The sequence below is a fragment of the Lagopus muta genome, chromosome 2, assembly GCF_023343835.1.
Source record: "Lagopus muta isolate bLagMut1 chromosome 2, bLagMut1 primary, whole genome shotgun sequence".
Lineage (NCBI taxonomy): Eukaryota > Metazoa > Chordata > Aves > Galliformes > Phasianidae > Lagopus > Lagopus muta.
The window spans coordinates 100,702,574-100,720,296 of NC_064434.1; the positions used below are offsets into that span (position 1 = coordinate 100,702,574).

Here is a 17,723-nt window from a genome sequence, read left to right on the forward strand (position 1 = left end):
TCCCCAGGAACACATCCAGTTGAAATTTTACTCTGTAAGATTTCATTTACTTTGGGAAATTTAACGATGCTCAAGTCCTGGCTTTTTACATCCTCCCTTTTTTTGGGGGGGGTGTTGGCAAAACAGTCTTGAGGATCAGCTCCTGCAGCATGTTTGGGTGAACAGAAATGTAATTCCAAATGCTTGGTATCTTCTGAGCACAGGTGAAGAAGAGAAAGGGCCCAGCTTCTACTCCTCCGTGAAGGACAGTTTATCTGCAAATCAGATCATACGCAGACAGTAGAGAAAGCTAGGAAATGGGTTGTTTTTATGCAGTGATGTAACACTAAATATTTGGGTTGAGAACAGCATAGAGAACATTATCAAAGAATTTATGTGGACAAATTCTGCTGCTTTTCCAAAGTTAAATGATAAGGCTCCTGAAGGTTGTCCTTTTTCAGCGTCACGGAAATGCAGGTAGGCAACACAGCCTTGAAAGCTCTGTGATAGTTAGGGCTTGATTCTTTTACAGTTGTTATAGTTAGTAAACGTGAGCTTAAATTTTAATAATGGTGTCATCATGGGAATGCGACAGCAAGAACAGAAGCCTGGTGTAATTGCAGATGAGTGATTTGTACAGCTAACGATTAGATGTGTGTTCTCTTAACAGTATGGTTAAAGTGTATCTCAGAGAAGAATATCTCTTGTAGATTGAATGCTAGCACGTGTGAAGAAGTGACACTCCAGCACTTACTGCAGGCTAATGCTGATTATCACTAGCCCATCTAGCAACTGTATTGCTAGGTAGAGTTAAGGCTAAGAGAATTAGCTCAAATAGGCTGATATCCAACTGGAAAAGTAGTGCTCTGATTAAGAAACAATTTCTTGATTACTGCTCTCTTAGTGAAGCTGAAGTAGGCATGTGGAAAGAGACACAGTGAATGTTCTGAGGGTCTGTCTGCCCTCTGGCTGAAGTTCCCTGGAAGTGGATGCTATGTGAGCCTAGGCAGTTGGACTGGTCCAACTCTGGACTCTTCATACATATCTTCTCCCCTGCAGCTGTAATTCACTTAAAAGTTTCAGAGTAAATTCTGGTAAAAATAGCAAGTATTAATAGCCTTCTGTCTGCACTCAGTACAGTCCTCTCCTCAACAAAATTGAAATACAGACTGTAACAGGTCAGTTGGAAAGCTTCAAAAATCATCTAGTTAACTGCCTGGCCATTTCAGTGCTAACGAAAAGTTAAAGCATGTTATTGAGGACATTATCTAAATGTCTCTTGAACGCTGACAGGCATGGGGCATCAACCAGCTCTCTAGGAAACCTGCTTCAGTGTTAGATAACCCTCACAGGAAAGAAACTTTTCCTTACATGCAGTCTGAACCTCCTCTGGTATAGCTTTGTGCCATCCCTTTCATTCTATCATTGGTTACCAAAGAGAAGAGATTGGCACCTCCCTCTCCATTTTCCCTGCTCAGGAAGTTGTAGAGATCAGTGAGGTCACCTCTTTTCTTCAAACTACACAAACCAAGTGTTCTAAGCAGGGATAGGCTCTATGTGCTTTTACCTGGGAAGCACATTCAGAAGGTAAAAAATAATATTCTTCTGCTGCCATTCTACTGACGAGAGTTTTAAAATTTTGTTCTTGTTGATAACATTTTCCTAAACATGGGCTGAGAAGTTTTACTACTAGATACGGATGTAACATTCCTAAGGATTAAATTAAAAAATAATAATTAAGAAATAACAGACTTCAGTTACTCTAGAAGGAAATATTCTGCTGCAGCAAGTCAAAATTGGTGTCCAGATGATTGTACTTTCTTTAGACTGCTATCTTTACCCATTCCAATCTTGCTGGCTCACTGGTTTTGTCTGAACTGCAGTGAAGCTCATCAGCTTCTCATGGTTATATTAAAGCAGGATTCCCTTTTGGTCCTCAGGAATGTGATCTTTTGTTCTGTCTGTCTCTTTCAGTAGCTCTGATCTCAATGGCAGCTGGGGAACATCTGGCTCATTGCTGCAGTATAAAGAAGTCATCTCACAGTCATACCACTCTGTTATATTTTGCCAGCTGTGCCAAAGCACTCTTCTTGTCTGATCATTTCTTCTTGCATTGCTTTCTCATCATACTCCTTTCTGATCTTATTTCTGTTAAAGTTCAGGATGCCAGGTTTCTCATTGAGGAAGAAAAGAAAAGGAAAGTTCTTGGCAATATCTTGTGCTCAGAGACACGATTGTCTCATTCCTGAAGTTTTTTCCCATTCTACCACAAAGAACCAAGGATCCTTCATACAAGCTAGACTCCTTATCCATTACCACGTCTGTATTTATTGGTTGTACGTTCTTCACCCAGAATTCTTTATTCTTTCTTCCTCTATGGATCCAATGAGTAGTCCCACATTACTTGGTTAAAAACAGAATGAGTCTTTAATATCTGCATCACTGCCCTGCTGTTCTATAGCATTAACTAAGTTTGCTGCTGTTCTCTTGATAGAGCTATTCTGGCTGTTCTGTTCTGAAAAAGTGGTTTTTTGGTGACAATGAGTACCTGTGACAGATTTTGTATGAGTATATATTGTGTGGTTGCCCTTAATAACACCTTTGAAACTTAACCTTTATTACTGGCTAATTCTGCCTCTGTAACTGAGACTGTAACTGTTAATATGCTTATAGTTCTCCAAATAATCCCATTCCACCTGAATATGTCTTTTATCTCAAATAGTAAGTTCTTTGTGAAATTACAATACATCATTTTTAACAGAGGATTTAATGGGAACCCGTATGTGATAAGGGTCACTGACCCAAAACGTTTCTCTTTGCTAAGTGTCTCAATCTCAAGCAGGTTCGGCTGTAATTATTTTAGCTAGGTAGAGAGAGAAATCGGTTCCATTGGAGGCAAAACAGTACAGGCACATTGTGATTGCATCACTGCGTGGGGGGTTGACTATTAGGAGATTAACATTCAATCTTGATCAACAATCCCTGTCTTTACCATAAAATGAAAAATTAATTATTGCTGTGAGACATTCTAAAATAAGAGCAGATGGGTAGCTACCTGGAAATCTAACTGGCTGTATGAACCAAGAGAATATCTAGGTGGAATTCAGAGTTGCTGCTGAAGGAAGGGAGCTGCAGAGAATTCGTACAAAATTTGCTGAGGTTCTCAATATAAGGAGAATGATTTTTCTCCTCCACGTAGCAGAGGACGTAATACACCTGAAATCTAACATTTCTGTGTAGTGAAGACCTAACGATAGGTGTCATAAGCAAAACATTTTGTCTTCATGGAAGCTATGTAGATGTATTCTCATAACTTTGGCTCTTTATTTCCCTCGATTTTGGGAAGGGGGCATGGAGCACAAGGAGAAGCAGTCTTCTGTTAGTAGCAAGGAAAACATAAGGGAACGAAAAGAAGCAGCTGAAGGATAACCCCAAATGATATTGTTTGTCTCAAATACTGAGCACTCTGAAATAGGATCTAAAGTTTGTGAAAAGTGAGGAAGAATGCAGTACAGAAGGTTCAGTGCTGTCCTGTTTCTGTGTCAATTTTAACTTATTTGGAATGTACTTGATGTTACCTTTCAAAGAACAGCTCATCTGGATTCTAATTTCATGGGTTGGGCCAAAGAAACAAACCAAATGAAAGTAATTTGCTATGCCTTTAGTGGCATTTCTTAACTGTGATTCTGAAGTATTTCATCAGTAGTCACCCCTGAGTGGTTTTTGAATTTATGTGAAATTTGAATCCTTCAGAAAGCCGAGTTGATGCTCCCCAATGGGAGATGTGAATTAATTTTTCTTGTCCACCTGGTACAACATTTTCCATCTGCCTCAAACAGATTATTAAAAAAATTTTTAAAAAAGACTACGTGTTCTGTTTACAATTCAGCTGATGCTTAGCTTTGCTTTATGTAACTTCCCGATTGTCAGACATCTAAGGAATTTTTTTTGTCCTAGCTGTGTTGATCCAAATGTGGCAAAGGAAGAAACAGAAATATTCACCAGTCCTCAAGTAGCAATTTTTCTAGCATCAAACTCATTAAAACCCTTCATAACAGCCATATTTCCACTCTAATGAGGAAATGTAGCTTGCAAGCACAGCTATCTGATCAGGATTTGGATTCCATGTGAGGGTGTTGCAGGAATTTAATAAGCAACAAAACTGTGAACACTGATTTTGCTGCTTATTTATAGTAGCCTCCATGAATGGCCTTTCATGGCCATCCACCACATCCACAAAGTGCGTCTGCGCTGCATGGGTGCTCAATCAAGTCCTGGATGCACAGTCAGCATAGCCCACCTGGAGCTTTGTAGAAGTAACAGTGCGTCACGGCCACCTACTGCATTACACTAAGTCACCACTGTGGCTTGTCTGTCTGGTATTTCAGTATCTGCTTTCAGCAGTGCCAGGGGGAGTTGTTTCATTGATTTCAGTAAGCATGGATCAAGCAGAAAGAAGAAAAAGGAGGGGGCAAGGGAATGAGATCGTCTGTCGTTTTTTTCCTTCTCACTGATGTGTGACATTTCCATCTTCAGTTTTGATTAAATTTCCCTTAATTAGCCCATTAAGCTAAAACCACCAAAGCTAATGATTCAAGTGTTGGTTAACTGATGATCTTGTTTCAATGGAATTTGAAAGACATCATATTTCTAAATTAATAGTGGCATTAAATTGGAGAAGAGAAAAAGATGAACTATTTGTTGCAGTAATGCTGATCTCAAGGGAAGGCTTGTACTGAATCTGCATTCATGTTAGAAAATTAAAGAAAAGCCATAGATAAGTAGGCAACCACAGCAACACTGGTGGTCCTGACAGTGTTTGATGTTTGCACAGTTTTTCTATTTTGGGGGCTCTTCTATCTTTTTCATCACTGGTGAACTTCAGGAAATCTCTTATGTGTTCTGGACTCAGTGTTTCTGCAGTGCAAATTGGCAAGGCTGTCTCTTAAAAAAGAATTAAAAGCAACCTATTACATTTTTTCTTGGGCATGTTAGATGACATTCCACTTCATGACAGAATTACTCTTTTGTATCATGCGTTCATGCCTTTAGGAACTGGACATTTGGTAATCTTTGTAAGAACAACCATTCATTGTCTGGATAGACAAGATTAGGACGTGTTTCACATACAGTTCAGTCATTTCTACTTCTGGAATGCTAACTTACATGAGAAGGAAAATCAGAGCGCACTTTGTCCAACAGCTCAATCAAAACACAAGGGCATATGGTCCCCAAAGTACAAATACCTCTGAGCAGAAATGCATCACTTGGTTGTTGTTTTGTGAGGTTAATTCACTGGTGAAGGAGAAGCAGATTTTAAAACTGCTGGAGGCAACAAGTCCAATATGCAAACATTGATAGCCACCAAAACAATGAGAGAAAATGTTTTAGATGAGTAACTGTAAGGGATATAAGGGATGAGATTCTGTGTAAGAAAATTCTTGCTGGTTATTAGATTCTTGCAGTCGTGCAGGAAACAGGATTTGTATAATTTTTTTAAAATAAACAGGAACGCTACTAAAAAAAAACCTTTTTTGTTCATCTGTTTGTCATCTAAACTGCAACACCTGCAAGAATTCATAATGGCTAAAGGGTTATATCCAAAAGATGGAATAGGAGCCATCAACAAGTTGTCTACGTTAAAGAGTCCCATATATGGCTTCAAGTTCTCCTGGTGTAAAACATTAAGATACAAAAGTGAATGTATTTTAAAGAACATCTCTTTTTCTCTTGCAGCTTGCATCATGAAGCTTGCTGTCTTCATGTTTTTCTAAGTATTGATACAACTTCTTGGCTTTGTATCTGACTTCCGTGTCATTGTCAGTTGCTTTTATAAATTGATTTCTGGTCTCAAGCACAGTGTTATGACTTAACGTTGCAAACGTATATCTGGAGAACGTAGTTTCGTAGAATGCCTTGAGTTGGAATGGACCTTAAAGTCTATCCAGTTCCAACCCCCTGCCACGGGCAGGGTTGCTAACCACGAAGTCAAACCACATCCAACCTGGCCTTGTACGCTTCCAACTAACATGAACTTCTTAAGCTAAAAAAAATACAAATAAATAAAAATGCCATGGTCTGTATACTATCAGGTTTGCAATATTTGGTTGTGGATTTTTTTTTTTTTTTTTTTTTTTTTTGGTCTACCAGTTGACTTGTAATATCCATGAGGATGAGTTTACAGCAGTCTTTTTTTTTTTTTTTTTGGTAACGTAGAAATGGCAAAAGCCTATTTACTGCAAAATCCAGATGAGAATGAGGGTGATTTAAGGTGCAGCTTCTACTGGGGAAGGGGATGATGAGATTTGCTGTTCCTATGGACTAGACAGTGTCAGCTCCCGGGATTGTTTGATATCTTTTGTTTCCCTGAAGGTGGATCAAAACCAAATACATAAACTAATTTCAGCCTTTGACTGCTAGATTCTTTTAAAAACTCTTAAATGACTTCAGGAGTCCTAGCTTACTTACTTTTCTTAACGCTTCAGGGTATGAATCGCTTATGAGAACAAAATCAGAATAAAATCAGTTTAATGGTTTGGAATTTCAACTTAAATCCTGAATCCACCAACCAACAAGTACTGGCACCTCGTGTACTTCTCAAAGGACATATATATATTCACGTGCAGCTCCCCTCTTCAGATCATCTTTGTTTGTTTGGGAGTTAGGACTCTTTCTCTATCAATTTAATATTTTTGTATGTGAAAAGAAAGCCTTTTTCTTCCATTCTAAAACTGCTTTAATTTTGAATAGCTCTGTTTCATCCCCCTACCAGAGAGATTTTTAATCCCTGTTCTTCCAATCTCTGCAGGTTTTGGTTTCAGATCATTGCTTCATGGGAAAGAGGATCCAATGCCGTTATTGCTTTTGACAATGTCTCCCTTAGTCTGGACTGTTTTTTAACAAGTAAGTTTTCCTTCTGTCTGCAAGTGGTGGTTTGTCTTTTATTTGCCTTGCAGCTGAAATTTGGAGAGGGATGGAAATTGTGGGGAAGGGATTGTGTGTTGCTGCCTTCAACAGATTCTTGGAAAGAAGTATGTGTCTGAAATACTTGTGTTCAGATAAAGGAGACCATTCAGGCACATATCTTATTAGTGGAACTGACTGGTGAATTGGTTCCAGGTTTGGCAGTAAATGGATGGCAAGACATATGGTGTCAGAGAGCCAGCTGCAGCTAGAATAGTAGCATCACCTATCCAGGCAAAGTGATGCAGAAACCAGTCTGTAATTATGGAGTTTGACATGACCTGGTTTGTTGTGTGACAGCTTTCAAAATGAATGACAGTTGGACTCTGTCTCAGAAAAGACAGTGTCAATCACAGACTTTGCAATAACATTCAGCTCAATGAATTAGTTAAATTAGAACAATTTTTTTTTGTTGTGTTTTGTTGTCGTTGTTTGGTTTTCTTTGATTTGGACTGATTGCATTTAAGTCTGAATCAAAAACTAAAATCCCCATTCTCATACCCTTGGGAAAAGTTTGGATTTTGATTGAGACTTTGTGATTGATCAGCCTCTAAAATAGGTTCAGCCTATACCTCTGCTGCCAGATTCACCCCATTTAGATTTTTATTGAGCAGTTGTGTCTAGCTTATGCATACTGAGATGCTTAAATTATAAATGTGTTTAATTATCTGACGCTCCATTCTTTGAAACAAAAACTGGCATGAGGATTGCTGCTCATAACACATGAAACTTCTGACTTGAGTTGAACAGTACAACTTGACTACTTGTTCATCTCCTGGGCTTGAAGCTACAACTGTCATTTTCAGTGGGTTGAAAATCTCTAAGCCACTTCCTCATCCAACAGCAGTCAAAGTTTCATTTGCTTCATGTTAGTTTGCACTGTCTGGGTCTGTGTGTATTTCCTTTTATGCAATTGTGCATAGAAACAATGCACCTCAGGTTCTGACATTGTAAAGAGATCTTAAAGTTAGGCTGTAATTGAGAAAGATTGTACACGTTTTAACTGGTTAAAAGAAAAACTTTCTAACAGCTGCTAAAGATTGTTTTGTACTTCTGCATTGTGTCTTCATTCACTTGTTTTGCCCACCACCCATTCCTATTTATTTTTAATTTGTCACAGTTTCCATAACAGCAATTGAAAGTCAGTCTGCCCATTCCTTTTCATGCTGGTGTATCCTGTGACTACAGGCTCTAATTCTCAACAGAAAAGGCTCCAGCCCTTAATTTAACTTGAGCTCTGGATTACACGCTGACTCAGCACAGTGATGAATCAGTCTGTGACTTCTTGTTTTCTAGTCAATGGAGAGAAGATACCTCGAAGTACTACTCCAGACTCAAGCAATTTGCTCACCAGTAGAAGAGGCCCGAATAATTTTGGATGGGAACAAAAACTTCTGGGAAATCTCCAACTCGGCACCGCCCCCATTTCTGGTCCAGCAGGTAATGGTCTGAACAGAGAATTATTTTCAGACAGCAGATTTCCGACAAGTGCAGGTTTTAGTCAAATGGAGCTAAAGGCAATATGACTTCCCCTTCCCCTCCTTTCCTGCCCCCTCCCTCCCCCTCCTTAAGGCTTTCTTCAGAACTTTTCCTAAGTTTGTTCTAAACAAACAAAAAACCTAACTCTATACAAAGCGATTGCCTTTAGCTGTTAAAACTGTAACTGTAATTTTGATTGCAAATTTGTGAGGAAAAAAAAAAAAAAAGAATTGCAAGATTTATTTGATCTCATGATTTTAAAATAGGAAGGAATCAAAGCAAATTAACTGAGTCCAGAATGTGGTAACTTGAACACTCATCTCTAATTAATATAGGCTTGATTTGAAATATTTGAAACTACTCCTCTTTTTCTGTAATGTCTTCATTCCCCATTTGAAAAAGTATAGCAAGGGACTTGATCTTAGAAACATCATTTTCAGCTAGTCAGAAATGACAGTCCTGTATACCTGGTTCTCTCCTGTTCCATGGTTCCCCTTTCCAGCTTAGCTGTAATGGCATGGTACAAATTGTTACAGGATTTCCCTTCTCTCCTCATCACATCACTGTGTCCCAAGGATTTGCCTCTTCCCTCTCTCATGCTTGCCCACACATTTTCAATATCTGTGCTGTATGCATGCATTTATATTTCAGTCTATTCCTTTTACCTCTTCCTTGCCAGTTTTTCTTACTGATTCAATTCAGGTGGTCACAACCAACCTGGAGGTGCACCACAGACCTACCTGGAGAAGGGGGGCTAACCATGGAAATACAGGAAAGAAGCATTGGCTACAAGTGCCACCTTTAGCACTGAGTGCAGCTGTTCCTCCTCACCCGGTGCTAAAGTTGACAATTACCTGACAATTTGAAATACCACTCTGCTTAATTTAGAGGAGTATGGTTAGTACATGCCTACTTTATGTACAGGAGTTTGTTCGTGCTGTCTCCTTCTCTCCCATTCCTTTATTTTAAAAAGACTACTTTAAAATCTGTTCTATTCTACGTTATGTTTCACTTTGCTACCTGCAGTGTACTGTTGAAATACATGCGCTAGTGTTAAGTCAGTTCTGATACCAACAGCAGTCTAGCCAGTGTGATCAAAAGCTCCATACAGTCTTGCAAGCCTGATTGAAAAGCTGGACATATTAGCCCCAGCAGAGCAGCTGCTGGTACATGAACCAGCAAGTTCTGGTAAAGTGACCTCCAACAGTGGAAAATCTCTGCAGTGTCTGCCAAGGGTTGCACCAAGTGGAGTTTATTGATATTTTCTGTACTGTGTCATACAGCAAGAAAAATGCAGGAGCAAAGGATTAGGTAGGGAGAATGAGCCTTTTTGAGAGGGTACTGGGCTGAGTGGACCTGTGTATTACGGTTCTTTCATGTTTTCCTAAATAATCTGGACTTACATTCTTGCCTGCATAAGTTTGCAAACAACAGTAAGCTAGGAGCTGTTCAGGATAGAGGGGCCTTGCAGAGGAAGCTTGCTGGTCAGTCACCAAACACAGGAAGTTTAACAAGAACAAATGACAGGTTCTGCACCTCTGGGACAAGGTGGTCTCTATAGTACCGAATCACCCATCACCGTGTTCCCTGCTCCCTGCTCTCAGTAAACAGTGCAGATGCTTGTTTAGTCCCTGGGCTATGCATTTTACCCTGGTTTAATCTTATTACTTTCTGCATCCTGTAATGCATTTAAGAAACCTCAGGCAGAGTCTGCCAAGGCCATTGCTTTCATGGCCTCATATTTACTATTGTGTGAGTGAAACAACAGCATCATCACCACCCTGAAGTCCTGAAGACTGCGTTGACCAATATAAGCTCAGCCAGAAGTAATTACAGCTAATGTGATCCTTGGCTCATATGATGCTTCACTGGCTGTAATACTTCCTTCTTAAGAAATCATATTGAAACTAAGAAAAAAACTCTGTTTCTGTAGCTAAGGAGACAACAGAATAATAAAATGCCTTCCTCAAGTCTATGAGCCAGCTCAGCCTACGCAGCTAGGAGTACAGTCTGAAAGACAGGCACCGCTTCGGTTACCTGACCAAATATCCAAAAGAAGTCCATTGCTTTTAAGGGTAAGGGGCTGGATTTGCTCCTTTGTAATTGAGAACAACCTCTTACAGACATTGACTGTGCTAGAATATCCAATTTCAGCAGAAGAAATAAATTGTCGTCACTGACAATGTCACTGCTCCCCCTTTATTCTCAGGCCCTGTACTGAGTGAATTACTTCAGCCCTGCCATTGCTTGACATGGCTTGGCATGTCTCTGTGATCCATACACAGGAAGCCAGCAAAAGGCTTGAAGTATATAACACAGCCACACCATAAAGTATCTTGAAGCTTCTAGAGATCTATTAACCACTGTCATTTACAAAGGACTGGCCAATGTGCTGTGTGGAGAATAAGACCCCAAACTGCTACAATAGTGATGTAATTCTCTCAAGTTTCTGGATGATGACCAGGGCTGACACACAAAAAATCCATGTAGATCTGAATTTGCCCAGTCACTTGCAATGCAAGATAGACAGCCACAAGGCTATGCACAGGTTTTCCTGTTCAATTATTTAATTAATGTGTCATTTACTAGAATACCAGCTTCTTGCAGGAAGATTGCAAGTGAAACTTGGTTCTGGAAGAAGCCTGCCAAAAAGTTGTAAGAAAGGCTGTTTATACCAGAGTATTGAAGCAACCACATTTGTAACTAGAACTTTTGACTGAAATTTCAGATGAAATCTGCACAGAGGTTGTGCAGATGTAAAGCATGCTTACTTCAGCTTAGTTTTTAAATTTCTTCGCTATTAGTTTAAGTAAAACTGACAACTGCTCAAACCACAGCAGCTCTCTACAGGGAGTTGAACAACCAATTAAAAAGCCAATTTAAATCAAACCAATGCAATTTCCCTTTATAGACAAGACGAGAGTATGGAAAATTCAGGCACAGAGAGATACAGAGAGCACTAATGAGGAATTCTAGGTAAACAAATGACTATCATGGATATGCAAGGGGAGAAAATAGGATTCTCAGTAGGCAGAAGGAGATAACAAGAAATGGAGCGCTCAAGCTTTAATTAAAGATTTCTGATGCTTCTGAGTAGGCCCTAAATGCCATGAGGATAGCCTCTCTTCTGATGTTTCAGTGTTTCATCAGCCTGCTGACAACATACTTGTGTCAGGGTACATGGTACCAAAGTGGTGGGTTGTAAAATGAATGAAAAAATGGTCAGCTTTTTCCCCTCAAATCTTATACTGTTTTGTGCCATCTGGTCTGCTATTGTGAGACCATGGTTTCCTGCATGGAAGCTGTCACCACGTAGTCTTCTGGACTGGATTACCATTTTCTTCAGCTCCAGTTTCTTCCCCACACTCTTGGTGGTTGCAAAGACTTTGGGTTTTTTGCATCAGAGTGTCCTGTTGCAAGTACTTACATGGTTGTTTCTCGGAAGAACTCTGAGTCACATTAGTTAATCAGATGAAGGAGCTGAAAGGAACAGCAAAGCGAGTATTAAGTAGAAGAAAATTACATTTGGTTGCTTTTTGTGCGCAATTATACTAACTGAACTGTTGGTGTAATGCAATAAAGGTATCTGCAGAATTGTATTTTTGTATTAAGCATCAATTAACACAGTGAACAAATGGCTTAGTACTCTCCTCCTCAGCAAAAGAAGCATTCTGAAAGTGATAGAAAACGTTCAGAGATGGATGGGTAGTGGGATCTCAGATGATGCAGGCATGAATTTCTTTATTGCAGTGTTTGCACTTGCTTTCTCTAGAGGATTAAAAATGGCAAAGGTACAGTACTGAGAAGCAACACAGCAAAGTTAAATTGGAATTCCTGCTCTCTAGAGTTAAACAAACCATTGGAATAAACAGATTTTAGGCTTAAAATTTAAATCTGCCTTTACTCTTTAAAAACAACAGTTTAAACTGTGCAGAAACTGCTATAAATCTGAGGAAAGGTTTTGAAATAATTTTGCTGCCTCCTCCTGACCTGGTCTCTGTTATCCAACTTGTGTTTCTATTACCCTTTGCAATTCTAAATGAGAAAAAAAATCCAAAAAGTTATTAGTATCTCCCACTAAGCAGCCTTTATGGAAATTAGTTTTCTTCATGCTGCTTTGTTAGTTACTGCTTCCTGAATGTAGCAAGAAACAAACCGTTCTCATCATTGTTCAAAGCCAGCTCCTTGCCCTGTTATACTGACCACAGAAAATTTCCTCAAAGGATGCCCTGGTGGTGTTTCCTTTATCTAGATGGACATATAAGAAAATTCTAAAACAAGAAACTTCTTTCTTATGTATATTTATATGAAATGGCACTGAGGTGTGATCTGATATACATTTGTAATTGCAGCAGCTCTTGTTGAGCTGAAAAATATGTCCAAGTCTTCCATTGCCTTCATCAATGGCAGCCAAATGTCACCGGTCTCCTGTTACAATCACAGAACGGCCTGGGTTGGAAAGGACCACAATGATCACGTAGTTTCAACCCCCTGCTGTGTGCAGGGTCGCCAACCACCAGACCAGACTGCACAGAGCCACATCCAGCTTGGCCTTGAGTCAGCTTCTGACTTCCTTTATGGGTCAGATGTTTCAAAGGAGTTTGTGAATGCTTTTACAAACAGATGAAGGAAGTGTTCTGCTTGTCCATGGCATTGTGTTCATTCACAGCTGCCTTAGTGAAATGAAGTCCCTGAGGGACAATTAACAGAATTAATTGCTTCCATAATTTTAGCCACTGGGGTTTTTGTGCTCCCAAAATGGTAGGCTTTATAACCCTTATTTACACTTTTTTTTATTTTTATTAATTTAGTGGAAGTGAGATAGCCTCTTGCCTGAATAGAGGTCGTGGCAATGTGTCCCTAATAGTGCCTACACATAATTATATTGCACTGATGCATTTTGCCACTGCTTTACTTTAGATTCCAAAAGATGCCCAGCACCATGGTGCATAGTTTGTGATTTCCTCAAATCACAGGAAAGCTTTGGTTTGGAACAAGTTGAACCTTGGTTCAAACCAGCTTAATTTAACAAATGCCATTTAATACATTTAGATCCTTGAGGTATAGCTAAAATGCCAGCGGCTGTTTTGTGATGTGGGGTTCATATGCTGTATATGACAGTCAAATTGCTTTCTATGTTAGCAGTACAAATGCGCTTTAGGCTTTGTGCCTCTGTTTTCTTTTCTTTGCTGTTTGTTGTTATTTGCAGCAGCGCTGCCTTGGGCTGTGAGTTGTATCAGAGCCTCAAAATAATTAATCATTTCAAGTCTTGTGGGCTTTTGTTCTTTTTCCTTTGCTTGAACCAGGCATCCATCCCCTTTGCTGCAGCTGAAATCCAGCACTGTTAATTGCTGTGCATCTTATGTACCCAGCCAAGCAGTGCAGAAATGAGAAATTTTGCTCTAAAGAAGAAAATAATTGTCAACATATGCAAATATATCAGTAAATCTAATTGGGAAGAAAAGTTGGGAAGAAGGATTGTTTTTTTAAGTCTATTTTAGTAGGGGTAAATGGCATTTCTTGCACAATATTTTTTTCTGGGTACTTAGCAGTGTGTTGGGAAGCATCCCAGGCAGCTTGAGGAGGGCAGGTGTGTGGGTGAGCAGGCAGCAGACCAAATAGTTCTTTGCCAAATTTCCCATGAAAGTGGGCATTCTATCAATATATAAATTATTCACTGAAATGTAATACCCCAATTCTGAATCTCAATTCATTTATTTTTTCCCCCTACACTAAGCAGGCATTTCCAGTTCTTAAATCCAGTTAGCATCTTGCAACTGCCCATGGCAGAATCTATTAGGGACCCTGCATTTGGCTTCCTGTTAATTTTCACCATGGGAATTCTCAGCTGTTTCTGGAAATCAGGCATCTGTATGTTGTATGAAGTCAGGCAAAATTCCAAAGCAGTGCCAGCAGTGCTCCCCATCACACACTGCGGATTGAAGAGGCAGGGCCATGCAATGTGCAATGGATCGTGGTTGTACACGAGTGGGGAAAAAAAGAAGTGCTTCTCAGCTGCCTGCTTAAGGAGTTTGGGATCAGGGCTGCTGCTGTAGTCTTTGGAGATGAAAATAATGCTTCGGATGGAATTAGGGTGAGCGGCTGTGCTGTGGCAGGCAGCAACACATTGAAGTCCTGAGCTCAAGAGACATGCTGCAGTCATTTTGAGAACCAAGAAAAAATCTATACATTACAGGGAACGAATGAGTGGTTATTCTTGCTCTAAAAAAGAACAGTTATTCTTACTTAAAAAGAAATGGTGGGTTATCTAAGGTAGGGAGTACTTTGAGTCTGTTTTAAAACCGATTTAAGATTTTCAGCTACTGTTGTTTCTGCAGATTGAGGATGAGATTTGTGAAACTTAAGAGAGAAGAGGAAGGGAAGTGAAAGGTTTTTTATCTGTATCCAAAATTGTAATTGAGGCCTATCTGTGCTATTCATGTTGAAATGAGGGGCAACTTCTTCCCATGCTGCATTCTATTCCATTTAATTCAGCAGCAAAGCTGTTAGATGTTGGAACAGCTTCTGGTATAAAAAATAAAAGTGGAGATAAACAAGAGAAAAACTACTTTTTGCAGGTCAGAGCAGTAGTGGCAAATGAGGATATCATGCAATACCTGACTGTAGGCTTTTACTGAAACCCTTGTTCCCTGACATCAGCTGCAGTCAGACATCACTTTGGCCTGGCTTCTTCTAACTGTTTTGTTTTGGGTTTTTTTGTGGATGTCACCACAGCTCTGCTGCTTCTGAAATATGTCTTCATTCCTGCCCACCATCTACCTGAACTGAGCAATTAGATATGTTTGCTTGCACAGAATGCAGCAAGTGCAGAACCACGTAGGCTTTAGATGCAGTCTTGCATATTCCACTGTGTCAATACAGCAGGACTGCTATTGAAATCTAAGATAATTCCTTCTGTGCTCAGTCATCTCCAGGCTCCTTATGTCACACCTCCAGTCATAGCATATCTCTGGCTTTTTTTTTCCAGATCTCTTGTGCTCTGCTTTAAAAGTCAAATTCAGAGAGCTTAGATGAACATTCACTAATCTTATATCACCAGCATGGTTTGGTCTTACCCTGATACTGCCTGTGCTCTGGAAGAGAGCATCTTACAGGCTATTGAAGAAGCAGAAAATACCAAACATTTTCAGTTCAAGATTTAGTGGCATGATGTTTACAGCAGGAGAGCATTTTTCTTCTGTTCTTTCAGGGCACTGCGCTGGTTAAGGAAACAGAGGATCATTACAAAGCATTTTGGAATAAGATGTAGTTAATTGATCCCCTGCCCATGGTACCCAGTGAGAGTCAAGAGCTGCCTCTTGCAGGTACAGCCATGCCATGTGTTGCACTTGTGACAGTCTATAGGTACTTCTGCCATGTAAGCAGATAACTAAGGATGGAAATTTGTTTAAATGGAGTAAGTTGTAAATGCAAAGCTTAACCATAGCAGCAGTACGCACATGCTGTGGTCTGTGTTAGGTTATATCCCTTTCCATTTTCCATATAATTCTCTCATCTTTTGGGTATGTTGTCCTCTTGAAGGTCACCTGCTGCTACCATTGGGAACATTTTTGATGTTTCACTAGAGACATCCAAATGGCTTCTTATTGTTCCAAGCAAAGACATTTACCTGTCTGCTTTACTAAACATATGTTTCAGTGCAGGTGGCTTAGCCCACTGGGATGCTGCAATGTTAAATTGCTGTGATAGCTGACAGAAGGTGTCTCATCTTCCATTCTGTGTGAAATTTCACTTTCTTTTTGATGATGGGTTTTTTCATTTTTTTTTTTCTTTTTTTTTTTCCCCCAATAAAAATAATAAACATATGTAACTTTAGGTATAAGGCTGTAAGTTATTTGCAGAATCAGAGCTACTGAAGCATTTTGCATAGAACCTTCAGGCCCGCTTGCTTTCTTAGGTGCTTTCCCTTCTTGCCTGTTGTTCATGAAGGGGAGTGTACTGGTGTCTGAGGAGGAGAGGGGAATTATTCCATTTGCTATCTACTAATTTTAAGACTTTATATAGCCATCCATTGCTGAGGGATTTGAGAAAAAGTAAAATAAGTGCATCTATATACAACAGTAGAAAAGTCCCTAGAAGGTCCTTGGAGGGTGGTCTTGAGGAGAGGTGATATAGATTTTGCAGTAAGACGTAAGAGCTTATTCTCTCAGCAATGCTTAGATAGGGAAGCTTTCCTAAAGCAGTTTTGCATTACTTCAGGAGCTGCCAGGGCTCAGTTATGAAGATTTTTCAGAAGTACCAGCCACTTTATTTCTCGCACTACTATCAAATTGTTTGATCCATGTCATGCATTGAAAAATGAATTTAGTCCGTCTCCAGGATTAGTTTGTGAAAACTTGTGGTTGGCTTTACTACTGTGTTGCCTTTATTTCTGACAGGTGAGCTGCCACAGCAGCAATAATGGTAGAAGTGCTTGCCTTTCTTGTCCAGACACTTGTTCATTATCAGTTCTGGACCAAGGCTGCTTAGAAAATAGTGTCAGATACCAAGAAGCAGAATCTAGCTAATGTTCTCATTTTCTGAGCTAGTTAGTTCTGAAAAAGCCTGCATATGTTGTATTGCAGTAGAGAAAGTTGGGTGGCAAAATGCTACCCTTTGCCAATGCTAGAAGGAGAATTGGCTGACCCAGCATCATTTATAAAAATAATATTTTCTTTAGACATGTTCCAAGTCTTTTGCCTTTAATGGCAGTTTATTATACTGCCATGTTCTCTGTCAGTAGGATGAACTTCAATAATAGAGTTCATTGGATTGTGTGGATTTGCTTGTTAACAAATATGGATGATAAATCACACAATGTGCACCAAAAACTGCCCAGTCTATTTATTTTCCATCTAGAGGTTAGTTTTGATTACGAAGGCAATATTTCCTTATTTATGATCCAATATGTTGAGGTAGGTATTATAAGAGCACTGTGATCTTGCAACATGCTGGCATCATGTATTCAAATTAAAATTCAGGTTTGTGAGGCACAAATCATCAAAGCCATGTTCTAGAAATCTATTTGTACTGAGCTGGTCTTTCCATTTGATGAAAAAGGCTGCAATAGATCTTCATTGATTTACTTCCAAAGATCTGAACTATAACGTGAAGAGCTGTATGCTTGTTCTACAGACCAGTTAGGTGTTCTGACTTCTGAAACTTAACTTGAATCTCATCTAAATCATTATTCAAAAAGTTATCAGTTCACTGTTATGTTGTACTCACTGAGAAATGTCATATTTACAGGCTTTTATCTAATTAACAGCTACTTTCCCATACAAAATAGGTTCAATGGTCAA

The 17,723-nt window shown here is 39.4% G+C and overlaps 1 protein-coding gene across 1 annotated transcript in view; it reads left to right on the forward strand.

Moving 5' to 3' along the window:
• The window catches only part of ALK (ALK receptor tyrosine kinase), a 290,789-nt gene that overhangs the window by 239,253 nt on the left and 33,813 nt on the right, over nt 1-17,723 (forward strand). Inside the window, exons 10-11 of the mRNA XM_048935284.1 lie at nt 6,788-6,882; nt 8,239-8,382. Coding sequence (XP_048791241.1) covers nt 6,788-6,882; nt 8,239-8,382 — 239 coding nt within the window. The remainder of the gene's footprint in view (nt 1-6,787; nt 6,883-8,238; nt 8,383-17,723) is intronic.